The sequence below is a fragment of the Drosophila teissieri genome, chromosome 3R (assembly GCF_016746235.2).
Source record: "Drosophila teissieri strain GT53w chromosome 3R, Prin_Dtei_1.1, whole genome shotgun sequence".
Taxonomy (NCBI): domain Eukaryota; kingdom Metazoa; phylum Arthropoda; class Insecta; order Diptera; family Drosophilidae; genus Drosophila; species Drosophila teissieri.
Window position 1 is genome coordinate 4,041,191 of NC_053032.1, and position 27,394 is coordinate 4,068,584.

The 27,394-nt window shown below is 40.5% G+C and overlaps 2 protein-coding genes across 3 annotated transcripts; both read right to left on the minus strand.

The window, feature by feature from the left end:
- Nucleotides 1–3,825: 3,825 nt before the first annotated feature.
- On the minus strand, nucleotides 3,826–5,980 carry LOC122620598 (solute carrier family 22 member 4-like). The gene has a single exon (XM_043798145.1). The coding sequence runs from the start codon at nucleotides 5,946–5,948 to the stop codon at nucleotides 4,869–4,871; it is 1,080 nt and encodes a 359-aa protein (XP_043654080.1). The 5' UTR covers nucleotides 5,949–5,980; the 3' UTR covers nucleotides 3,826–4,868.
- A 1,694-nt stretch (nucleotides 5,981–7,674) lies between these two features.
- Nucleotides 7,675–26,574, minus strand: LOC122622162 (solute carrier family 22 member 4-like). 2 transcript variants are annotated; one of them, XM_043800390.1, is made up of 5 exons: nucleotides 26,419–26,574; nucleotides 13,437–14,296; nucleotides 11,586–11,740; nucleotides 11,346–11,514; nucleotides 7,675–9,715 (listed from the first exon to the last, which is right to left on the minus strand). In XM_043800390.1, the coding sequence occupies exons 1-5, from the start codon at nucleotides 26,569–26,571 to the stop codon at nucleotides 8,734–8,736; spliced, it is 2,319 nt and encodes a 772-aa protein (XP_043656325.1). In that variant the 5' UTR covers nucleotides 26,572–26,574; the 3' UTR covers nucleotides 7,675–8,733. The 2 variants fall into 2 exon arrangements, with proteins under 2 accessions (XP_043656325.1, XP_043656326.1); XM_043800391.1 differs by lacking the exon at nucleotides 26,419–26,574 and adding an exon at nucleotides 23,194–23,594.
- Between the last annotated feature and the right edge of the window lie 820 nt (nucleotides 26,575–27,394).

A 27,394-nucleotide genomic window follows, 5' to 3' on the forward strand; every position in this document is an offset into this window, starting at 1 on the left:
CTAGTATACCCTTTTACTCTACGAGTAACGGGTATAATAAATATAACAAAATGTAAGGAAGGGATGCATTTATACACCTGTTTCGAACAGATACATTGATTTGAAGTTCAAAGATAAAGTTTTGATGCCAACATTTAAACAAATTGATACCAACTTTTATTTTTAAAAGGCCATCGAGCACGTCGAGTTTTTCGAAAATAATTTATTTAACGGCAGAAGGAAGCGTTTCGGGCCATATCAAATATATATATGCTTGATATTATAGTCGATATGGCCATGTCCTTCCGTCTGTCTGTCCGTATGAGATTAAGCATGCAGACTCCAGCGATATAGACGCAGCGCAAGTTTGTCGACCCATGTTGCCACTCCCACTCTAAAACTGCCCACAAACATCCGAAAACAGACACGTCCACACTTTTGAAGAATGTTTTGTTATTATTTCACAATTTTGTTAGTCTTGTATTTTTATACCCGTTACTCGTAGAGTAAAAGGGTATACTAGATTCGTTGAAAAGTATGTAACAGGCAGAAGGAAGCGTTTCCGACCATATCTTAATCTTCTTCTTCTTAATATATATAAATCTCGTGTCACAATGTTTGTCCTCAATGGACTCCTAAACCACTCAACCGATTACAATAAAATTCGCACACCATGTGCAGTTCGATCCAACATGAGAGATAGGATAGTTTAAATTCTGGAAAAAGTCAAAAGAAAAGCGGGAAAACCGTTTTTTACATGCAGCGCCATTTCTAAAACATAGGATGTCATTCTTCTCTGCTCATTTTGTTTTATTTAATTCATGAGACAAACTTTATTTGGTTCATAAATAAATTGTAACAGCAGGCATTTGTTTTTGAGGTGGTAAGTTGAACTGTGTTAATTATGTGTATCGTGCATTTGAGGTTAAACTCACCACTTCCACCTTCTTCGACTTCCTCATCCTCATCCTCATCCTCCTTCTTCTTCATCAATTAGAAGATACACGAGCCGAACGCAATAAAGCAAGAACACTAAAGCATCAACAGTCACGCAGGTTTTCAGAAGAAGGGGGAGGAAGAAGACGAAGAAGGAAGAAGAAAGAGGAAGAAGAAGGAGGAGGATTAAGAAGATGGAGGAGGAAGAAGGAGGAGAAGGATTAAGAAGATGGAGGAAGAAGGAGGATGAAGAAGAAGAAGGAATAAGGAGCATGAAGAAGTCAGAAGAAGAAGGAGGAGGAAGAAGAAGAAGAATGACCCATAAAAAATCTCTGGAAGCATTAAACAGAACAATGCAAGATCTACGTCGCAATCAACAAATTTTGGGTGGTGCACTAATATTTTTGTCAGGAGATTTCCGACAAACATTGCCCGTCATTCCACGTGCAACGTTAGCGGATCAGGTCAATGCTTGCTTGAAGTATTATTTCCTGTGGCGATATGTCCAAAAATTGACATTGAAAATAAACATGCGTGTTCAATAGCACTATGATCAATCTGCAGAACGGTTTTCGAAGCATTAGAAATCGGAAGTGGCAAAGTTCCAAATACAAATGGCTTGATCACTTTGCCAAACAATTTTTGTACAATTCTACAATCTAAAGGGGAATTAATAGAAAGCGTTTTTCCAATTTTCACATTCAAGAAAAATTGCCAGGCGCACTGATATCATATAAATCTTTTGAAAGCGCAATGAAAGAAGATGATGCAGTGAATTATCCAGTTGAATTTTTAAATTCCCTAGAACCGCCTGGTATGCCACCGCATTTTTTGAACTTAAAAATCGGCTCATCAATTATTTTACTACGGAATTTAAATGCACCAAAATTGTGCAATGGCACAAGACTGGTTGTAAAAAAATTGATGCCGAATTTAATTGAAGCCACGATATTGACTGGAAAAGCGAAAGGAGAAATGGTGCTCATACCGCGTATTCCGTTGATACCAACAGACATGCCGTTTGAATTTAAGCGACTGCAATTCCCAGTGCGTCTATCATTTGTCATGTCCATCAATAAGGCACAAGGACAAACGCTTCAAGTATGCGGGTTGAATTTGGAAGAGCCGTGTTTTTCTCATGGGCAGCTATACGTAGCCTGTTCAAGAGTTGGCATTCCAAACTCTTTATTTGTATTCGCTCCAAATGGACAAACGAAAAATATAGTTTATCCAAATGTTTTGGATTGAAAATAACAATTTTCAAATAAAATAAATGACTTTCATATAACAAATTCTAGGAATTTTTCACTGAATTTTAAGACTGCATGCGGCGAAGCGCACAGGGCCAACTAGTAAAGTATATATATTCTTGATCAGGATCAATATCCGAGTCGATCTGGCCATGTCCGTCTGTCTGTCCGTCCGTATGAACGTCGGGATCTCAGGAACTACAAAAGGTAGAAAGTTGAGACTAAGCATACAGACTCCAGAGACATAGACGCAGCGCAAGTTTGTCGATTCATGTTGCCACGCCCACTCTAACGCCCACAAACCGCCCAAAACTGCCACGCCCACACTTTTAAAAATGTTTTGATATTTTTTCATTTTTGTATTAGTCTTGTAAATTTCTATCGATTTGCCAAAAAACTTTTTGCCACGCCCACAAACCGCCAAAAACTGTCAGTGCTGAAGACCCTCCTTCGCTATTCCACTAGCTGAGTAACGGGTATCAGATAGTCGGGGAAATCGACTATAGCGTTCTCTCTTGTTTTCTCTCGAATTGCCAAAAATCTTTTTGACACGCCCACCCTAGCTCCCACAAACCACCAAACTGTCAGTGTTGAAATTTCTCCTTCATTTTAGTTTTAGCATTACCTTTCAATATCACTAGCCAGTCGATCTGGCCATGTCTGTCTGTCTGTCCGCATAAACGCTGTGATCTCGGAATTAGGCATGCCGATTTTAGTTACTCTAATGAAGTGGAAGTTTGTTTCAGGTGGTGGAAAGCCCAGTCTAACACACACAAGTCGACTAAAACTGTCAAATTTTAAAAAATTAGCTTACCCTTATTTTAATTTTTGAATTATTTGTCGCTCAAAACTGTCGCGATATTTTAAATTTTGTTTTTTGTATTATCTTGCTCATTTTATTTCTTACACTAGCTATGTAACGGGTATGTAAAAGACGGGGAAATCCAGTATAGCGTTCTCGCTTGTTATACCCGTTACTCGTAGAGTAAAAGGGTATACTAGATTCGTTGAAAAGTATGTAACAGGCAGAAGGAAGCGTTTCCGACCATATAAAGTATATATATTCTTGAACAGGATCAATAGCCGAGTCGATCTGGCCATGTCCGTCCGTCTGTCCGTCCGTCTGTCCGTCCGTATGAACGTCGAGATCTCAGGAACTACAAAAGCTACAAAGTTGAGATTCTGCATGCAGACTCCAGAGGCATAGAAGCAGCGCAAGTTTGTCGATTCATGTTGCCACGCCCACAAATCGCCTAAAACTGCCACGCCCACACTTTTGAAAAATGTTTCGATATTTTTTCATTTGTGTGTTAGTCTTCTTAATTTCTATCGGTTTGCCAAAAAAATATTTGCCACGCCCACCCTAACGCCCACAAACCGCCAAAAGCTGCCACGCCCACACTTTTGAAAAATGTTTTGATATTTTTTCATTTTTGTATTAGTCTTGTAAAATTCTATCGATTTGCCAAAAAACTTTTTGCCACGCCCACTTTAACGCCCACAAACCGCAAAAACTGTGAGTGTTGTGTGTCCTGCGCACTTTCACCATCTGAGTAACGGGTATCAGATAGTCGGGGAACTCGACTATAGCGTTCTCTCTTGTTTACTTTTAAAATCGATCAAGCCATGATAAAAGATAAATCATTTCGGTTTTATGGTGATACTTTATTAGAAAAATATTGCTCTTTTGCCATGTATAACATTTCTTTTCATGTAGTAACCAATATCAGATAACATTCAACATGTTGCTAAGCGTATTAACTAGATGATACAACATTAAAAATATTATACATTTTATACATTGTGTAGCCTGAAAACTACTAATTGATTTGTATTGAATTAGCTTGGTAATTGATAAATATAATACGTAACCGAAGTAAATTATTTAAGGTGTAGGCTAATATTATTTTCTTGCTAATCAATTATTAATAATGGATAAGGTTATTTATAAATGGTGTCCATAATATGTAATTATTGTGTAACTACTCTTATGTCTTTTCATGTAATTCTCTCCAGGTGTTTACAACACAATCACTTAGTGTGGAACCACAGGCCTTTAAAAGGATTTGGCTTAATAGTGACTGCTTAATACTGGACTTTCCCTTTTTCCCAAGGTGTGCTCCACATCTGACTTACTTGCTTAAAAGACTACTAATTATGGCTGCGCTGAAACTAGGCTCTAAAATTAAAGGCAATGAAAAATATATGTATGGGTTTGGGATTTGTTGGCGAGCGTAAATATCCATCTAAAATAGTTTGCTCGAATATTCTATTCCACAGCATAGAGCTTAAGGGTTGCCTACTTAGAAATTTACGTTTGTTTTCAAGTGCGCGAGGCATTCTCAATTGAGCACTCCGATAAGGGATAAAGTTGAGGTACTAATAACATGTGCGAAAATTCTAGTACTATCCTGACTCTTCCCCTTAAAAACCGTGGCCTTACAGTAAGTGAACCTCTAAACTTATTAAGCAGGCTATAGGTATATTTTATAGACTATAGTTTAGAAGTCACAGCACCACCAAAGTGAACTAGAACGCTGCTCTAGCTGTGAATTTAGCACTATCTTAACTTTGAACATCTGCTTCTTCACCTTAACATCTAATTTATTATCATAAAGACTTCAATCGTGGGCTATAGAAATGCTTCTATATCTCAAGCCCAATTACACGGCTAATTTGTTAATGCACTTTTCTGAAAGCTCTTCACATAGGTGGGCCATCCTCGATTATCTTGGTCGTCCAAATGCCGGGCATCAGTTGAGGAGGTAGATTCGATTGCGGCGTGTTAAGTTTTAAAATGGTGCTGTTCGAGTGGATGGTCTTCGAGGTGGGCGTGTAATCCTTGTTGTCCAAACCGTCAATGATGGTGAACTGTGAGGTCATGTTCTGGGCTCCCTGTGCAGCAGGCGAGGAAGGCCTTAAGATGGGATGTGTCCTTGGACTGCTGATCAGGGACGTGCACAGGCCACCGAGAATGGCCAGAGAGGCAAAGGCCGTCTGAGGAATGAGCTGGCCGAAGACCACTGTGGATCCAATAAAGGGCGCTCCCAGCAGCCAGAAGCGGGCCCAGCAAATTGTGGAGAAGGAAGTGATCTTTTTTTTGTCATCTGAAACCAGCTCCACCGTGCAGGTTGTCAGTATACTGAGCGTAGTGGAAATGGCCATCTTGGAGACCATGGCCGAGCACATCAGCAGGGCTACATTTGGATCCAGCCCAATTACGCTGGGCTTCGGAACCAGCCAGCCGCAATAGGCAATGCAGCCTGCAACGATGTTGAAGATGCCCGTCCACAGCCACTTGCGGGTGGTCTTAAGAATCAGGAAGAGCCCGAAGAAAGTCCCTATCATCTCGCTAAAGCCCGCGAAAAAGGTGTTAATATAAAGGTGGTCGCGACTGAAGGAGCGAATATTTAGTAGCATGCCGTAGTAGACCACAATGTACAGCGACCAGGCCAGGTGGACACACACAATGTGTCGCACCGCTCGTTCTCCCTTCCAAATTGACCACCACCCACTCAGCGGAGGAGCATCCATGGCGGTCTGCGCCTGCAGGTCAAGCTGCTGGTCTATGTCGTGCGGCAGGTTGTAGCCCGTCCCATTTACCTCCACACACTCCAGCAAGATCTTCTTGGCGTCCTGAGTGCGTCCGCGGGCGATCAGCCATCGCGGCGAGTCGGGAATCCACCTGCAAAAAAGATCCAAGATGAAAGCGTCAGTACGGGCCACAATATGTTGAGTGTACATGTAGTAAACATGAATGGAACTGCCATGTGTTCCATTCATTGCCTTTTTGTTGCTACCCACAAGCCGCACATACATAGCTGCAACGCTCACACTTTTGAAAAATGTTTTGATATCTTTTATTATACCCGTTACTCGTAGAGTATAAGGGTATACTAGATTCGTTGAAAAGTATGTAACAGGCAGAAGAAAGTGTTTCCGACCATATAAAGTATATATATTCTTGATCAGGATCAGTAGCCGAGTCGATCTGGCCATGTCCGTCTGTCCATATGAACGTCGGGATCTCAGGAACTACAAAAGGTAGAAAGTTGAGACTAAGCATACAGACTCCAGAGACATAGACGCAGCGCAAGTTTGTCGATTCATGTTGCCACGCCCACTCTAACGCCCACAAACCGCCCAAAACTGCCACGCCCACACTTTTAAAAATGTTTTGATATTTTTTCATTTTTGTATTAGTCTTGTAAATTTCTATCGATTTGCCAAAAAACTTTTTGCCACGCCCACTCTAACGCCCACAAACCGCCAAAAACTGTCAGTGCTGAAGACCCTCCTTCGCTATTCCACTAGCTGAGTAACGGGTATCAGATAGTCGGGGAAATCGACTATAGCGTTCTCTCTTGTTTTCTCTCGAATTGCCAAAAATCTTTTTGACACGCCCACCCTAGCTCCCACAAACCACCAAACTGTCAGTGTTGAAATTTCTCCTTCATTTTAGTTTTAGCATTACCTTTCAATATCACTAGCCAGTCGATCTGGCCATGTCTGTCTGTCTGTCCGCCTGTCCGCATAAACGCTGTGATCTCGGAATTAGGCATGCCGATTTTAGTTACTCTAATGAAGTGGAAGTTTGTTTCAGGTGGTGGAACGCCCAGTCTAACACACACAAGTCGACTAAAACTGTCAAATTTTAAAAAATTAGCTTACCCTTATTTTAATTTTTGAATTATTTGTCGCTCAAAACTGTCGCGATATTTTAAATTTTGTTTTTTGTATTATCTTGCTCATTTTATTTCTTACACTAGCTATGTAACGGGTATGTAAAAGACGGGGAAATCCAGTATAGCGTTCTCGCTTGTTATACCCGTTACTCGTAGAGTAAAAGGGTATACTAGATTCGTTGAAAAGTATGTAACAGGCAGAAGGAAGCGTTTCCGACCATATAAAGTATATATATTCTTGAACAGGATCAATAGCCGAGTCGATCTGGCCATGTCCGTCTGTCCGTCCGTCTGTCCGTCCGTCTGTCCGTCCGTATGAACGTCGAGATCTCAGGAACTACAAAAGCTACAAAGTTGAGATTCTGCATGCAGACTCCAGAGGCATAGAAGCAGCGCAAGTTTGTCGATTCATGTTGCCACGCCCACAAATCGCCTAAAACTGCCACGCCCACACTTTTGAAAAATGTTTCGATATTTTTTCATTTGTGTGTTAGTCTTCTTAATTTCTATCGGTTTGCCAAAAAAATATTTGCCACGCCCACCCTAACGCCCACAAACCGCCAAAAGCTGCCACGCCCACACTTTTGAAAAATGTTTTGATATTTTTTCATTTTTGTATTAGTCTTGTAAAATTCTATCGATTTGCCAAAAAACTTTTTGCCACGCCCACTTTAACGCCCACAAACCGCAAAAACTGTGAGTGTTGTGTGTCCTGCGCACTTTCACCATCTGAGTAACGGGTATCAGATAGTCGGGGAACTCGACTATAGCGTTCTCTCTTGTTTACTTTTAAAATCGATCAAGCCATGATAAAAGATAAATCATTTCGGTTTTATGGTGATACTTTATTAGAAAAATATTGCTCTTTTGCCATGTATAACATTTCTTTTCATGTAGTAACCAATATCAGATAACATTCAACATGTTGCTAAGCGTATTAACTAGATGATACAACATTAAAAATATTATACATTTTATACATTGTGTAGCCTGAAAACTACTAATTGATTTGTATTGAATTAGCTTGGTAATTGATAAATATAATACGTAACCGAAGTAAATTATTTAAGGTGTAGGCTAATATTATTTTCTTGCTAATCAATTATTAATAATGGATAAGGTTATTTATAAATGGTGTCCATAATATGTAATTATTGTGTAACTACTCTTATGTCTTTTCATGTAATTCTCTCCAGGTGTTTACAACACAATCACTTAGTGTGGAACCACAGGCCTTTAAAAGGATTTGGCTTAATAGTGACTGCTTAATACTGGACTTTCCCTTTTTCCCAAGGTGTGCTCCACATCTGACTTACTTGCTTAAAAGACTACTAATTATGGCTGCGCTGAAACTAGGCTCTAAAATTAAAGGCAATGAAAAATATATGTATGGGTTTGGGATTTGTTGGCGAGCGTAAATATCCATCTAAAATAGTTTGCTCGAATATTCTATTCCACAGCATAGAGCTTAAGGGTTGCCTACTTAGAAATTTACGTTTGTTTTCAAGTGCGCGAGGCATTCTCAATTGAGCACTCCGATAAGGGATAAAGTTGAGGTACTAATAACATGTGCGAAAATTCTAGTACTATCCTGACTCTTCCCCTTAAAAACCGTGGCCTTACAGTAAGTGAACCTCTAAACTTATTAAGCAGGCTATAGGTATATTTTATAGACTATAGTTTAGAAGTCACAGCACCACCAAAGTGAACTAGAACGCTGCTCTAGCTGTGAATTTAGCACTATCTTAACTTTGAACATCTGCTTCTTCACCTTAACATCTAATTTATTATCATAAAGACTTCAATCGTGGGCTATAGAAATGCTTCTATATCTCAAGCCCAATTACACGGCTAATTTGTTAATGCACTTTTCTGAAAGCTCTTCACATAGGTGGGCCATCCTCGATTATCTTGGTCGTCCAAATGCCGGGCATCAGTTGAGGAGGTAGATTCGATTGCGGCGTGTTAAGTTTTAAAATGGTGCTGTTCGAGTGGATGGTCTTCGAGGTGGGCGTGTAATCCTTGTTGTCCAAACCGTCAATGATGGTGAACTGTGAGGTCATGTTCTGGGCTCCCTGTGCAGCAGGCGAGGAAGGCCTTAAGATGGGATGTGTCCTTGGACTGCTGATCAGGGACGTGCACAGGCCACCGAGAATGGCCAGAGAGGCAAAGGCCGTCTGAGGAATGAGCTGGCCGAAGACCACTGTGGATCCAATAAAGGGCGCTCCCAGCAGCCAGAAGCGGGCCCAGCAAATTGTGGAGAAGGAAGTGATCTTTTTTTTGTCATCTGAAACCAGCTCCACCGTGCAGGTTGTCAGTATACTGAGCGTAGTGGAAATGGCCATCTTGGAGACCATGGCCGAGCACATCAGCAGGGCTACATTTGGATCCAGCCCAATTACGCTGGGCTTCGGAACCAGCCAGCCGCAATAGGCAATGCAGCCTGCAACGATGTTGAAGATGCCCGTCCACAGCCACTTGCGGGTGGTCTTAAGAATCAGGAAGAGCCCGAAGAAAGTCCCTATCATCTCGCTAAAGCCCGCGAAAAAGGTGTTAATATAAAGGTGGTCGCGACTGAAGGAGCGAATATTTAGTAGCATGCCGTAGTAGACCACAATGTACAGCGACCAGGCCAGGTGGACACACACAATGTGTCGCACCGCTCGTTCTCCCTTCCAAATTGACCACCACCCACTCAGCGGAGGAGCATCCATGGCGGTCTGCGCCTGCAGGTCAAGCTGCTGGTCTATGTCGTGCGGCAGGTTGTAGCCCGTCCCATTTACCTCCACACACTCCAGCAAGATCTTCTTGGCGTCCTGAGTGCGTCCGCGGGCGATCAGCCATCGCGGCGAGTCGGGAATCCACCTGCAAAAAAGATCCAAGATGAAAGCGTCAGTACGGGCCACAATATGTTGAGTGTACATGTAGTAAACATGAATGGAACTGCCATGTGTTCCATTCATTGCCTTTTTGTTGCTACCCACAAGCCGCACATACATAGCTGCAACGCTCACACTTTTGAAAAATGTTTTGATATCTTTTATTATACCCGTTACTCGTAGAGTATAAGGGTATACTAGATTCGTTGAAAAGTATGTAACAGGCAGAAGAAAGTGTTTCCGACCATATAAAGTATATATATTCTTGATCAGGATCAGTAGCCGAGTCGATCTGGCCATGTCCGTCTGTCCATATGAATGTCGAGATCTCAGGAACTACAAAAGCTAGAAAGTTGAGATTAAGCATACAGACTCCAGGGACATAGACGCAGCGCAAGTTTGTCGATTCATGTTGCCACGCCCACTCTAACGCCCACAAACCGCCTAAAACTGCCACGTCCACACTTTTGAAAAATGTTTCGATATTTTTTAATTTTTGTATTAGTCTTATAAATTTCTAACGATTCGCCAAAAAACTTTTTGAAACGCCCTCTCTAACGCCCACAAACCGCCCAAAGCTGCCACGCCCACACTTTTGAAACCTGTTTTGATATATTTTCATTTTTGTGTAAGTCTTGTAAATTTCTATCGATTTGCCAAAAAACTTTTTGCGACGCCCACTCTAACGTCCACAAAACCGCCAAAAACTGTATGTGCTAAAGAGACTCTCCTTCGCACTTCGAATAGCTGAGTAACGGGTATCAGATAGTCGGGGAACTCGACTATGGCGTTCTCTCCTGTTTTTTTAATAAGTTTTAAAAATGTATGTCGATTTGCAAAAAAACTTTTTGCCACGCCTACAAAAACGTCACGACCACACTTTTAAAAAATGTTTTAATATTATTCCACCTTTTTGTTAGTCTTGTAAATTTCTCTCGATTTGCCAAAAATCTTTTTGCACCGCCCACTCTAACGCCCACAAGCCGTTAAAAACTTGTACTTCCACAGGTGAGTAACGGGTATCATATAGTCGGGGAACGCGTCTATAGTATTCTCTCTTGTTTTGATTTATTATTAGTCTTTTCAATTTTATCGGTATACCAAAAACATTTTGAGCACATGTCCGTCTTTCAACCCTTTATAGTTCAAAAGATGTCGCGTTCATACGGACGGACAGCCGGAAATGGCCAGATCGACTCGACTATTGATCTTTATCAGGAATATATGCGCTTCCATCTGCCTCTTACATACTTTTCAACGAATCTGGTATACCCTTTTACTCTACGAGCAATGGGTATATATTCAAAACATTTCTTTTGGCACATGGCTTGCTAGCCAAAATAAATATGTACTAAAATAATACAATACAAGTATATGCTTGACAGATTTGTGGGCGTAAGAGTGGGCGGGACCATCATTTGAAACAGACTTGCGCTGCGTCTATGGCACTACGACCATGGTCAGATCGACACGGCTAGTAGTCCTGATAAAGAATATATAATATTATAGGTTTGAAAACCCTTATTTCCTGGCAGAAGGTAGTACGTTACTTATACGAATCTAATATACACATTAACTCTTTTGTTATCTACACCTAACTGTTTTCGATTACTCACTGCCACAGATAAATTAGTATCACAGTTGGCCACGAGATGGCCATGTAGAGGTGGGACCAGCTGGACCAGAAGCTGGCTACTCCGGGCAACATCATTACCCCTATAGACCAGAACTGCTCAAACAGCGTGGAGACGCACGTTCGGTACTTTCCCCCTGTTATGTCGGCCACTGTTAAGAGAAAACAATTTGAAATCCATTAGACATTACCACTAATACGTAAACCAAGTCATGCCACTTACTGATTTGGCCGCCGGCCGTGTACATCTGGGCACAGCATACGGCGGAGAGACACCGGAAGAACACATGGAGCTCGTAGGAGGCCACGTGCCCTGTGAGATTACCACAAAATATCTGTGTAATCATGCCGAAGAGCATCACATTTCGGGGGCTAAAACTAAAAGTGGAAAAGAGAAATATTGAAACACAAATTTAATATTTAAATGACTACGAGTATCTTTTCATTTCATTTTTGTAGTTTATATAAAGCCTTTTAGTTCGGAATGCTCTCCATCAGAGAGGTTTTCCCGTAATCAAGGAATAAATAGTACGTATTAATATCCGTCACTAGTAAAGTAAAAGGTTAGACTAGGTTCATTTAAGAGGTAAAGGTTGATATTATCCATTTGGCAATACTGGTTTAACAGCTCATGCACGATACGTATTTTGCTTCACTGTCAAACATCTTCAGCTTGGTCTATAATTTAATAATGATCGTTGTACAAACGAACAACGCTTGCAAATTATTGAATTTTATTATCAAAATGCGTGCCGAAGATCCAATTTTTTTGTAATCGAAAAATTGTATTCAGTGATGAAGATTATTTTTGGCTCAATGGGTTCGTAAGATCAGTCAGAAGCATTGTTGATGTAAATCGTAACGTAACTGTGAATGGTGAGCGCTATCGTGTGATGATTCAACTTTATGTTGCCCAAAATGCAACAGCATGACATGTTGTTTCAACAAGACAGTGCCACAGCCACACAGCACGCGTAACAGTGGACTTATTGAGAGGCGAGTTCGGTGAACATTTTATTTCAAGTTCGGGACTGGTCATTTGGCCGCCAAGATCGCGTGACTTAACGCCTTTTGACTATTTTTTGTAGGGCTATGTTAATGCTCATGTCTTTACAAACAAACCCAGTTCAATTGACGCATTGGAAGACAACATTGTAGTATTTATTTGGAACACCGGCTGAAAATTTAGAAAGAGTATTCCAAAAATTGTACTAAGCGGATGGACCATCTGGGGCCACGGTTACCAATGGCTTAAAATAACATTCAAACATTTAATTATATGGATCGTACTATCGATTCAAATAAAGATTTCATCCATTTTTATACCCGTTACTCGTAGAGTAAAAGGGTATACTAGATTCGTTGAAAAGTGTGTAACAGGCAGAAGGAAGCGTTTCCGACCATATAAAGTATATATATTCTTGATCAGGATCAGTAGCCGAGTCGATCTGGCCATGTCCGTCTGTCCGTCCGTCTGTCTGTCCGTCTGTCCGTATGAACGTCGAGATCTCAGGAACTACAAAAGCTAGACAGTTGAGATTAAGCATACAGACTCCAGGGACATAGACGCAGCGCAAGTTTGTCGATTCATGTTGCCACGCCCACTCTAACGCCCACAAACCGCCAAAAACTGCCACGCCCACACTTTTGAAAAAGGTTTTGATATTTTTTCATTTTTGTATTAGTCTTGTAAATTTCTATGGATTGGCAAAAAAACTTTTTGCCACGCCCACTCTAACGCCCACAAACTGCCCAAAACTGCCACGCCCACACTTTTGACAAATGTTTTGATATTTTTTCATTTTTGTATTAGACTTGTAAATTTCTATCGATTTGCCAACAAACTTTTTGCCACGCCCACTTTAACGCCTACAAGCCTCCAAAAACTGTCAGTGTTAAAGACTCTCCTTCGCACTTCCACTATCTGAGTAACGGGTATCAGATAGTCGGGGAACTCGACTATAGCGTTCTCTCTTGTTCTATTTCTATTTTTTGATAAACTTTCCTATACTATATACTACATATTACCCATTAGAATGACTTTTAATGCAATGGGAATTGAACCCTTACTTACTATTTGAGCAGCTGATTAGCAAGGATTCCGCCGGTGAGCACGCCAAAGAGGTGGAAGAACTGGGTGACGGATACGAGAATGTCCCGGGAGCAGACCAAATCGTACTGCGTGACCACCGAGTGGTAGTCGGACTCGTGCTGGAACTCCGTACAGGGAATCACGTTGGAGTTGCGGTGCAGGGGCTTCTCCCACACGCGCGGCTCCTGGTCACTGTTCTCGTAGTTGTAATAGTGATGGGCGTGCTCCTGGGCATCCTGGTAAACGTTACAGAAGTCAATGCTGAACTCCTGGTCGTCGCTCTCCTCCTTTTGCGGATGCGAGACCTTGATCCACTGCGTTTGGTTCTGGGCTCCAATTGTGTTGGGGGGCTTGCAGAAAAACTCGCCGTGTCTCGGTGCTGGGGCCGTGAAAATGATGCAGGCCATGAACCAAGACGATGGAATCTTGCACAAGAAGATCAGTAGCACCGTGCGCAGCTGCCACTTTCCCCAGGGACCCGTGATCCGGCCCACCGCGTCCACCTTGGTCTGCATCTTGGTGTTTGGCTTCGGGGACTTTCCCTCCAGTCGAGCAAAGGTGTCGTTGGGATAGAGCTGATACTCGTGCTGGCGCCTATGGGTACCCTCGTGATTGTGGTACCCTCTGCTGGTGATGTTGTTGTTGTTGGTCTCTCCTTTCGGACCGTCGCACTTGGCTTTCTCGTTGGACGGGGATGTGGGTTGTAGTGGAAGGTACTTTGGCTCGAGGTCACCAGCTAGGGCGCCGAAGTGGGGTGACCTACTGGCTGATATGTACGAGGAACTGTGGACTTGAGGGGGCAATGGCCCGCTGTCCTTCAGGGGCAGTAAAGGGTATTCCGCCTGCGTATCAAGATATAATAGGAAATAGATATCAGTTCGAATTTTTTGGTTAAGATCAATTAACTCTGACTAAGTTGCGTTGAAATTGAGGATACCCAAAACAGTTTTTCTAGTTTTTATACCCGTTACTCGTAGAGTAAAAGGGTATACTATATTCGTTGAAAAGTATGTAACAGGCAGAAGGAAGCGTTTCCGACCATATAAAGTATATATATTCTTGATCAGAATCAATAGCCGAGTCGATCTGCCCATGTCCGTCTGTCCGTCCGTCTGTCCGTCCGTCTGTCCGTCTGTCCGTCCGTATGAACGTCCAGATCTCAGGAACTACATATGCTAGAAAGTTGAAATTAAGCATACAGACTCCAGGGACATAGACGCAGCGCAAGTTTGTCGATTCATGTCGCCACGCCCACTCTAACGCCCACAAACCGCCCAAAACTGCCACGCCCACATTTTTGAAAAATGTTTTGATATTTTTTCATTTTTGTATTAGTTTCGTAAATTTCTATCGATTTGCTAAAAAACTTTTTGCCACGCCCTCTCTAACGCCCACAAGCCGCCCAAAGCTACCACTTCCACATTTTTAAAAAATGTTTTGATATTTTTTCATTTTTGAATTAGTCTTGAAAATTTATATTGATTTGTCAAAAAACTGTTTGCCACGCCCACTCTAACGCCCACAAACCGCCAACAACTGTCTGTGTTGAAATTTCCCCTTCGCACTTCCACTAGCTGAGTAACGGGTATCAGATAGTCGAGGAACTCGACTATAGCGTTCTCTCTTGTTTCTAAATAAATTTCGCCATTAATTTTCAAATTCAAATTATCATGGTTTCAAATTATTATGGTTTCCAAGTATAATTTGGTTTAATAAATGTGTCCGAATGTGATCTAGTTGTGCCGCCGTTTCATTAATATTGTGTTGCATCATATGCCTGATTTAAGTAATTTAAATTCAGCAATTGCTGGGCCTAAGTGTTTGGGTCCCACAGAATGCCCACACCCATTTTTCCAGTCGACTGCAGTTAGGAATTTAATGAACATAAATTGCAGCGCCTTCTATGGGAATATATATCGGGGTGCTCTTCTTATTTTATAAATGGATCTAATTAAATTACATTGTTTATATTTATTTTGTTCCTTACTATAGGCATTTTTCAATTAGTTGCATACCACTCTATAGTATATACGTTATAGTATATACGTTATCTTCAACCAAAATAAAGTAAAAGAATATAGAACGCTATGGTCTAGTTCCCCGACTATCAGTACCCGTCATTCAGCTTGAGGAAGTGCGAACAAGAAATTTACACATTTTTCTCGGGTATCGATGCTGATCAAGAATATATAGAACTTATATCTTTATATGGCCGGAATCGCTTCATTCGGCCTGTTACATACTTTTTAACGAATCTAGTATACGAGTATTAAAGGTCTTAAGGAACAACAAAGAGCGTTTTAAACGGAAGCTCAACTTAGCTTTTAAATTATCCTACAACATATTTTTAGTGCAAATTTATTTAAAGCCGTTCGCATAATATATTTATAACAGTTATTCTTTTAAATTAGTCTTCCCTAAATAAATGCCATCATGTATCGTATTTTGAAAGCCCAGAAAATAAACAGACCAAAGGAAAGTACATGGTCTCTCTAAGTAAAATGTACTTTCCATTTTGTGTTGAGTTTTTTGGATGACAAATGTCATCCAGTCCATAAAAATGGTGTCAACGAGTCCCAACTAAACAAACCAAACAACCCAACTGGGTATGTTATTCAAATGTTCTTTCTCAACAATTGCAAATAATACGTTGGGCTTGTCGTCATTTAGTTTTGTTTTCGCGAGTTGTCATTCTTAAAAACACCCTTTATATTTATGGACTGTACCAAAGTAAGTTTAAATATCAAAAGTCCGAAGAGTCCTCAAGCGATCATTACAAATTGTGACCTTCAGATGCGAAACCCGAGGCAGGCAAGGAAAGGATTATGCATAATAAATATACATTCGAGTTTGCAAAACAACAGCCTTCGAAAGCCGTTCCTAAAAATCTAAAGAAATATTTGGACCTCACACCAACGTCTTCCGACGTCTGTCTAGTTTTATGCGACACATTCATGAATTCATTTTTATACCAGTTACTCGTAGAGTAAAAGGGTATACTAGATTCGTTGAAAAGTATGTAACAGGCAGAAGGAAGCGTTTCCGACCATATAAAGTATAAATATTCTTGATCAGGATCAATAGTCGAGTCGATCTGGCCATGTCCGTCTGTCCGTCCGTATGAACGTCGAGATCTTAGGAACTATAAAAGCTAGAAAGTTAAGACTCAGCATGCAGACTCCATGTTGCCACGCCCACAAACCACCAACATGCCATGCCCACACTTTAAAAAAATGTTCTGATTTTTTGTCATTTTTGTATAAGTCTTGTAAATTTCTATGAATTTGCCAAAAAAAACTTTTTGCCAAGCCCACTCTAACGCCCACAGACCGCCCGAAACTGCCAAGCCCACACTTTTGAAAATGTTGTTGATAATTTTTCACATTTTTGTTAGTCTTGTAAACTTCTATCGATTTGCTAAAAAACTTTTAGCCACGCCCACTCTAACGCCCACACACCGCCAAAAACTGTATGTGCAGAAGACCCTCCTTCGCACTGCGAATAGCTGAGTAACGGGTATCAGATAGTCGGGGAACTCGACTATAGCTTTCTCTCTTGTATATCTTTATTTTTCCTCTTTTGGTTAATTTTTGTTTCTTGACTGCCACCAGCTGGGCAAATGCCGCTAAGGTTAATGCCGATTGTCTGCGGCTCAGTTTTGAACTGAAAAAGTTTTGAGGCAAACTCAATTTTATGCGTCACGTGACGAATGGTTCATTAGAGTGGCTGCCAAGGCTAACATTTCAGCGTTAACATTTTCAGCGGATCATTGGATAGAATTGGTCAGTGATTCCATGTCTTTAACATCGTTTTGAAAGGGCCCTTAGGTTTACACAGTACGCAATCAAAACATCATTCATATTGTACAGTATCAGAGACCGGTGTCAAAAAATCGATTTTTTAATGAGAAAGAAAATCACAAGCCCCTACCGCTTTGCACAGAAGCACAGAAAGAATTTCCGCCTGGTTCTTGCAAGATGACTGATGGAACGCACAAAGTTCGCCCAAATTGCCCACTCAGACAGAATTAAGGATATTTCCCGCAGCCACCATAAATCTGCTTCGTGCTGCACAATTTTTTGCCCACAACGTATCCCAATTTTCTACTAGATGAGGAGCACTTAGGTGCCCAACTAGTCGGCAAATTGTTTTCATTTCAGTCCATACTTATATTATCTCCTGGAGGGATTACCACCTCCTGAATATTTTATTAACTTATTTATTGCAATTCCCCATTAAATTGAAAACGCTGCCCAGCAAAATGGGTATTCTGGCGAATGAATATACTTGTAATATGAAAATGGTAAGGGGATATATATTTTCTTTGCCAGAAAGGACCTTTTGTAATTAAAACTAAAACAAGGGCTCGTTTGGCTTCGATTTTGAAAAGATGAGTTTCCTTCTCTCGGCAGTATAAGGAGAGGAGTATTCATTAAAAACCAGATTAAAACATAATTAGTTAAGTTTTTTGGTTATTGTGATAACAAGTTGGTAGAGCATTTGAACTTGAATAGATATATGATCAGGATTGTTAAGTTAGAAAGGCATCAAGTGAAGGCCGAAAGAAACACGGCTTTCTTTACCATTAGTTGCTTGCCTTGACTAATAATTACTTAATTGCCTGCGCTAAGAATCTTCAGGAAACAGGTGTCACAATGACACCAAATCTTCCAAATATTGTTTATGCATCTATTAGTTCCCGCTGTGCCCGGGAAAGGCTTATAGCCTAATCAGTACATTTCCTAATTATTGGTAAGCGAAAAATACTGAACGCACATAATTAGTTTTAAGCTAAAAGGTGACAGCTCAAAATTTGTTATATAAATGTTATGAAAACGCAGGTCTCCGCCGTAGAAAATGTGTAACCTAATGTCCCGAAAATAGATGCTCAATTACTAAAAATGGCTAGTCCCATTAGCTTCAGGTTGGAGACATGCAAAGGAGCTTCAGGGCTCCCAAACTTGTTGATGCTATTGGGGCTATTAAAGCCAATATGAGCTTTTCGAGTTAGCGGTGCCACGACATCGTGACCAGACGCAGACCCAGCCGAAAACTAGCATAAATATGTGATAAGTTTCGTTGGTCCCGCGGATTGAGTATCCAGAATGGGCGAAAACCTATAGAATTCAGAACCCAGACCACGGCATCCCTATCTGTCCCCTGCAAGGTACGATTATACTTATGTCTTCCATGGCGAACTGTCGAAACCATTTGGCGCAGCGTGGCGTAAGCGTTATGTACTGCATATTCTTTTTATGCCAACATCCCAAGCATGGGCATAATTTATAATGGCATAATGAAGGATTAAAGGAGCTTCTAAAGGCACTAACCAACTGGGGGAATGTGTATCCAACCAAATTTTATCACCCACCCTTTGATTATCGACTTAATTGCTTTGTTTATTGCTGGTCCATAAACTGTTGTTATGTTATATAAGTTAGCGTCGCCTTCTGTTTAATTAAGTGCTTTCTAACTTCATTCATTGCTGAACAATAGTAAGTCCAAAAGGTTCTAAGTGAGTAAATAATAGACGATAACTTCTAGGAGACAAATACAAATTGCGTTTCGGGGGTTTTATTATGACATCTGACACTATAATTTTTTGAAAAATATATAACTCCAAGTATCGAAAAATAAATAGCATTCTTCCTGCTCAAGACCTACTGGAAGACCTTGCTCCGGTTTCCAGCCCGCCAAATTCTGGCCACGATTTATGACTTGTTTCCTTTTCACTTTTGTCTCTGATTTATGGGTACCAGCAAATAAATTTGACATCTCTTCCACTGAAAACGCATGTGATCCAGGTCGTTTTCCTTTGAAATTCTGTCTTCCTTGGCACTGGGATAAATGTCGAATCCCATACATAAGATCCCTGAAATTATAAGCTTTTGCCCCTGATTCACCGGAATTTCTCACATTCTTGGGATGCCTAGATGAAGGATACGCATACATTTTGTGAGGGGTTGATTCCTTTTTCTACTTCCTCCTCCATTCCATCAATAATTCTATTGGAAAGCTTTCCACTGTTTGCCGCCGCATTTCAGCTCAGATTTGTGTGAATGACTTGGTGACAGGGAAAAGTAGAATTTGACAGACGAATAAACAGCATTTAGCGTTTAAAGTGTTCTTTTGAATGGACTTGCATACGAATAAATAAATTGGTGTATTAAATTATTCACAAGGGTAAGGTGTTTTGTATGAACATTTTTTGATTGGATACAGAACTCATAAAGTAGGGAGTGATTATGGTGAGGGGCAATATTGCAGGGGTATATAAGGTTCGGCTTGCCGATCTTGCTTCATTTATTTATTTCAACTTTGTTTTTTGTTGTTATATAACTTTCTTCATAAATTGATGTTTAATATATCTTACCAAATAATTTTAGAGAGTAATTGCATTTATCAAGCTATTATAGTAAATGCATTTTACGAGCTTTACCAAGCAGGTAAATTAACTTTTTGCTAACACCTTAAGACCGCCAATATGCTGCTTACGATGGAAAGTAGAAACCTTCATAAACATAAACAAATAGCTGGACCAATAAATTTAGTTGACCTTGACTGGGCTGCCACCCAAGGCATTTTTAAACTCGAAATCGAAAATGGGAATCAGGAGTAGGTGGCTAAAGAGAAGGTGCAAACCAAATTAGGGGAGGATATATCCGTTCTGATCCGGCGAAGTAAGATGGCGTTTAAGTAAGATTATTAAAATTGAATTTCCACCTTGCATGACAAAATGCATTCACAATTAAAGTTAAATGATACCCAAACAGGCGGGATAATAAGCCTATACTAAACCCCTTTTTTTTAGGTATTTTTGTAGAATTCCATTATTATCTACTACTCGTACCATGCCCCGTCAATTGTTATCTACTATAGTAGGAATGTATGCTACATAATGTAAAAACATATATATACAATACGTTTTCTTTTCATACGATTCTTAGCACATGAACAAAATTCCATTCAACTGAGAATTAGTGTTCTTTTCGCACTCGTTCGGAACCCTGAAAGCGTAATTGCCTTGGCTAGAGCCCCACTCATCAGGACAGCCTGCCTAGTGGGTAAGGCTACTTTCTTAGTGTATTTACGCAACTGTGTGGTCTATTGTTTTGGGTACTCATCTGGTTTCCGTTGCTGTGTTTTCCCCGTATCGGGTGTAAATGCGTTGAGTACTGTTTTGCAATTATTTGTTCTGTTTGTTCCACAAATAACACAAAGAAAATCGTACAGAACAGTAAAGGACTCTGAACCTCTTTCAAACAAACCAGACAAAGAAAAATCTATGCAAAATGTGGCGTAATACCCATCCTTTTATGAGCCCTCTAAATAATAAATAAATCTAGCAAAGAAAATTAAGGAAAATACACCAAGTGCCGGAAAAATTGTGCGACTAAGAGTAAAAGTTTTGGAGATGCAAGTGAAAATCAATTTTCGCTTCCCTGGGCGCCTGAAAAGTTTATGAGCAGCCCGCGTTTTATGACACTTTTCAGCCAGCTGCCGCTGCCCCTTGTTTTAAGGTGTTCAGTGCCCTTGCCCAAGAAACTTACCTTCCCAAACTCACCCCAGGCCCATTTATTGGGTTCGCCGTACTTGGACACGAAATTGGAAATGAGGCGAACTTCATAGGTCCTCGATTCGAGTTCAAGCAAAAACCAATTATAATAGCCGACAGCTGAACGTTTAGAGAAAAGCCTTATCTGCTTATCATTTAAATACTATCATTAAAACTATTTTCCATATACAAAACGACCGGCAACTGGCAGGCAGGAAATCCCGGCATTCTAAACGTGGAAAACTGCACCCAGACGTACCATAAACGGGATAAAAGGTTTTTATACCCAACCCTAAAGCACATACCGTCAAGGGGATATTCTTACAATTTAAAAATGGGCAGTTAAGTGGGAGTCAACACACCACAACTAGTAAATATGTTCAATATTATTGGATCATTCGAAGATACTCAACACTCTATATAAAACCACCCATTGAAGCCGGGCACAAATCTTTATCATAATTTTACGATCCCTCTGGCAAGCTGTGTCTCAACATCAGGACTTTTATTCGGACAACGAGGACACTGGTGAATTTCGAAAAATTACAAAAAACGTCAGCAGACTAAACCAGTTCCATGTATGTAAAATTACATTTCTAATTGATATGTAGAAAGTTCATTAGCTAGGAGATCAGTTTATAAAATGCAAATTAAGTATCTGTCAGCTCGATGGAAATTGGTTTGTTTACATGCGGGATTTCGAACGATTCAGCAAGTTAAGCCAGACGCAGCTGGGATGGGAAAATGTATCTAATTGAGACACGCGCCTTACATATAAAACGAATTGAAAATTCTGCTGATTGCCGCAGCTAAACTCGCGTGTCTGCCTGGAAGAAATAACCTGGAGTACGACTAATTGGAAAGGTTTTGAACTCAAGTAAAGGCCAGGGGGTAACATAAATATTATTCAAACAAACAACAGCACCAGTCTGGTTGAATAATGGGCTCCAGCTTGCTAACGGACAGATTGTGCTGCACTTTTACGACTTAAGACATAGTTTTCTTTCCTTCAAAAAATTAAAATCAATTTGATTTCATGACTCAGATCAACCGCATGCTAAGGCGAAATAAATAAATTTATCAACGACATTCTTGTAAAAATATCTTGGTATTGTTTTCCTGACTCGAGTAGCGTCCTGTATGGAAAGAAAAAAAATACAAAATGTACATAATCTGGGCAGAATGTGAAATAACCGTCTCTGACTTTCACGTTTATCGCATTCGCATGCTAAACAGTGCCGTTTTCAGCTTCTTCTACTTGTTTCCCAAAGTCAATACGCACGTGTGGCAGACTCATTAATGAGTAGAGCACCCGGCGAAAGCCACTTGGAGGCCCACGATGAACGTGGCGGCAGCGAATTGGAATTGAGCGTTAATATTGAAAACTTAACTTCCACAAGCCGGACTGCCTTGAGTCACCGGTAGCTGATTTTAATTAAAGTCCTGCCACTGAAATCGGCAGGGAAGCAACTCCCACAAATGTGAAATATCTGCTGATGGCGACAAAAAGATGTCTTATTCAGCAAAAACAAAGCGCTCGAAGGGAAACATTCGCAGGAAATTTATTTACTAAAGAAAAGACATCCAAAATGGCCAGTTGCCTCATTTGTTTGGTGGCTTTGTATATTTTTATCTTCACTCGCATACCCTATGGTAATATGCATATTCGCACTCGAGGAATCGTCAGCGAAAGTATTTTTTCCATCGGAGTGCTCGTTCGCGTCTGTGAATGATTGCTTAAATAATTGAATGAACTTCGGCAATTGTTTTAGTCCATGCAGACAAATTAGACAGGATGTATGGGTTTAAAGTTTGGGTTGCTCAAACTTTCGAAAGAAGGTTAAGTCTTAATAAAAAGAAACTAAAAGTATTTGATATAATAATTGTATATCACCCAAAAAAAGTAAACTTATTTTACGAGCTAGCGAGTGGCTAGCAGTTTTAAAATTTAAGGATGAAAAAGCTACTATAGTAGAAGAATATCCATGAAAAAGTCCCATGGTGCTTTTTCCGTTACCTACAAATTATCCTTCCCTAACTAAAGGCTCGGACCCTCGGTGTCACATGCATAATTTGCTCTAGGATATCTGATTGCGGCAGAGGGTAATTATAAGCATAAAATTACGCATGCATATGCTGCCAAAACGCCCAGCAAAGCCCACTCGACTGCTTGGGAGCATGTACCGTAGTTTCATCCTCATCATCGTCCTCATCTTCATCTTCATCGTCTTCGTCATCGTCGTCCCCATCCTCATAAGCATCTCCTTTGCCACTGCTCCTCTTTTGGGTATTGGCCTCATCGCTGCCCGTTGCCAACTTCTTACTGCTCGCACTGCCAATTCCGCTGGAGGAGTCGTTCGAGTAAAGTCCGCTGACTAGGACATGACCATAGCCACTATTGTGGCCACTGGGGGTATTTCCGTTACCGATTGCACTGCTGCCAATGTCTGTGAGCATAATGGGTCTGAAACCGGTGAAATGTGCGAGGGGTTGCTCGCTGAGTTTTGGCAAATCTTAGATCATTGAATCCAATTTGTTCACTTCTTTACACACTTTATTGGTTAGATCCGCATTAGTTGTTTGCATTATTCGGTTAATTTATTGCGATTTTTTATCAAATAAGATACGGGTTCAGTGACAATCAACTTTTAGAACTGGCCAACTTTTATAAGTGGGTAAATGTCGGATTGTAAGGAAAAGTATATACATAATATTGTTGAGATGAGCCGCATTAATTAAAATCGGATTTACTTTCGTCAAAAATAAGAAAAATAAAAATCGGTTTTCACTTTAGTCGGATGATACGATTTTAGTAATTCATTAAAAATCTATTTGTGATTGTTTAATAAACTTAATAAAATCCAAACTAATAGCTCCAACATTTTTAAAAAATACATAAATATATAAAAAATAAGTACAAGTCTCGGCCCGCTCGAGAAATGCAAGTATGCGAATATTGTTTGTACGAATATAAAAAACTGTGTCCGCGATACAAAGTGAGGCGATTGGTGCTGGCGTTTGCCCAACGCGCAACTGATTTGCTGAAAAGCGGTGAAAAGCTACTCCGACTGGAGTTCGTTTTTCCCAGCCACGAAGTGAAAGTGAAAACGAAAGCAGAAGTAGAAGCTTTCTCTGATGCTTTCTTGTTCCCGAGCAGGACTTTAGTGGAGTCGGTCACGTGTTGCCTAATTTTACTTTCGTTGTCCTTGGGCCACGGCCCAATGGATCCGGACGAAACTGGAGCCAGAGCTTTGGCTACAGGGTGCAACAGGGTGCTACTGAACCGATTTAGCCGAGTAGCTGCCGCTGAAGGACTCATGGACAGGACTCTCCGCAAGGCGAAGCCGAATGTGCCTTTTATATTTGCACATACATTTCGGTTAGCGCAATTGGAAGGCAATAAACGCTCGGCAAATTAAATATAAATATTCCAATTGACTTTATTAATTGGAGTCCTGTCAATAACAGGATAAGCCAAAGTGCTGACGCACGTGACACTGCGTGCTTTTCACTATCCCCACTGTTTTTTCCATAAAAATGGTAATAAAAGCATTAAAACTTGTTAAATGGGGATAAATTAAACAGCCCGTCTTTCTGGGGGACATCTGATCGGAATAATTTTTTCTAGTTTAAAACTCTTATGATAACCGTAAAACTATATTTGGGCTATGCATTATTAGGAAAAGAATGCTGTGGTCAAGTTACCCGAAGTGTCTTTAACACTGACAGTTTTTGGCGGCTTGTGGGCGTTTGAGTGGGCGTGGCAAAAATTTGTTTGGCAAATCGATAGAAATTTAAAAATCTAATACAAAAATGAAAAAATATCAAAACATTTTTCAAAAGTGTGGGCGTGGCAGTTTTGGGCGTTAGAGTGGGCGTAGCAACATGAATCGACAAACTTTCACTGCGTCTATGTCCCTGGAGTCTGTATGCTTAATCTCAACTTTCTAGCTTCTGTAGTTCCTGAGATCTCGACGTTCATACGGACAGACGGACGGACAGACGGACATGGGCAGATCGACTCGGTCCTGATCCTGATCAAGAATATATATACTTTATATGGTCGGAAACGCTTCCTTCTGCCTGTTACATACTTTTCAACGAATCTAGTATACCCTTTTACTCTACGAGTAACGGGTATAAAAATTAAAAAATTTTAAACTGATTTTTAAAAGTGTGGGCGTGGCAGTTTTGGGCGGTTTGGGAGAGTTAGATTTGGCGAGGCAACATGGGTCAAGAAACTTGCGCTGCGTCCATGTCTCTGGAGTCTGCATGCTGAACCCCAACTTTCTAGCTTTTATAGTTCCTCAGATCCCGACGTTCATACGGACGGACATGGCCAGATCGACTCGGTTATTGATCCTGATCAAGAATATACATACATACTTTATATGGTCGGAAACGCTTCCTTCTGCCTGTTACATACTTTTCAACGAATTTAGTAGAATGCTTCATAAAGGAGACCAGCTTGGTCCTACTATCACGGAAGGGGCAATTTTCCCAATCCTATTGACATTTTCTATTAGTAAGCTTTTGCTACCCAAGTAATGAGCTGTGAAATCGTTTACAGCTCGTACAATGGGACATGAAGATGCTACTATTGGTAGCAATAGCATTAATAGTTGGTGTCATACACTTGTTAGCTATTGAATCGCTTGTTTGCTTTCAAATTCAATTCTACAGCCGCCGGCCGACTGTTCGAGGGGGGTTTCTGGGAGGCGGAGGGAGAGGATGCACTTAGCACGCGTGTACCTTCATTTTAAGAAAGCATGCGATTGGCACGAGCAGCAAGCAAATTAGCTAGAAAGTTCATCTTTGTCGCGGGGGATGTTGCGTTTATTTCGCCTACGCCGTGTGGCACGAAGAACATTGGCAATACGAAAATTTTTCGTTTCGCACATGTAAACATTTTATGGAAAATAAACGGAAAAAATTAAGTGAGTTTGGAAGTTTGGGGAGACAAGGTATAAATATAATGAGCATGCTGCGGTTTTCTGACTATTATCTTGTCAGCGGCATATGCTTCAAAAGTATATTATTAATATACATATTACTATAATATATTATATATTATTATAACAATTCAAAATTATAAGCGAGTCGTTTTCTGTACGTTTATTAGTATATTTATATTTATATTTATATTTTTATACTTTCAATGGAAATTTTCCGAAACTTTTTAAAAGCAATAGATTTTAAGATAATATATTTAATATTCAGTTAAGATATTTAAATAAGGTACTAAGTGCAATTACACAAATGCACTAATTTAAATTTAAATTTAAATTTAAATTTAATGATATTGAATTTGTTGAAACCTTGCCTACAGTTCATTTTTTACGGCCACTTGAATTCCAACTACCTATAAACAATGATTAGTTTAGATTGGGTGTACTTCTCATAAATCACCTGAACGTTAAGCATCACGATTTTTATCTCAAGCCGATCAATGAGAGGACTCTCGCGAGGGCCATCCTCCGAATTCGATACAGATGCCTCCATGGAACTGGATGTGTTCCTATTGGACCCCATTAAACTAGCATCGGGATGGATAAAGCTCATTTTAACATTTTCATCGCATCTGGTAATTTAGAAGGAACTATTCAGCTGCGATCTCATGCTGCTACGTCGATCGATTCAGTTGTGCAATTCTTTTTTATATAATCACGGCACCGACGAACAATGGCTCTCAATAAATCAAATCGACCAAGCTCCCGACTTTTTTTGGCGGGCAAACAATTGGGAATTGGAAAATCCCAAGTGCTGATTATAAATGGACACTTATCCAAGTGGGTCGCAACCCAACGGGTCGACTACGATGCGATCCGATTCAATAGATCAGACCGAGAAGAGCTCTCTCAGTTTGCAGTATGTGTAGGTGGCAAGGGCCAAGTTGGAACTACGAAAGAATTCGCAGCGCAGAATCTGCTGGGTTAGCTCGGATTTCGCTCAAACAGGAAGAAGAGGAGCGCCGCGAGGGTATCTATTAATAGTCGGTGTGGTGTTCAAGTGGCAGTACTCGCGTCGATTCTCTGGCAACTGCACTGGGTGTCCCCAACCTATGAGATATGTTTCCTGGCTCTCAGCAAAGTCAAGTTCAAGTTTATCAGGGCGCCGAGAGTGGCGACAAAATGAGTTCACTGCTACATCCACATCGTGCTACACATCGTGCTCTTGTACCAATGTACACTTGCCAATAAGCAAGGCGGCCAAAAAGTACTCGTTCTACGCGTCACGGAGCAATTCGTTTTGCTTTCGCCCTCGCTTGCAGGTATATTTGCTTAAGTGTTATTTTTTTATTTCCTTTCAATATCTTTGTCATATTATTTGCTTAGTTGTTGTCTTACTTATTTTTGTTTTTAGCAACCGAAACAGAAGTCCGGAC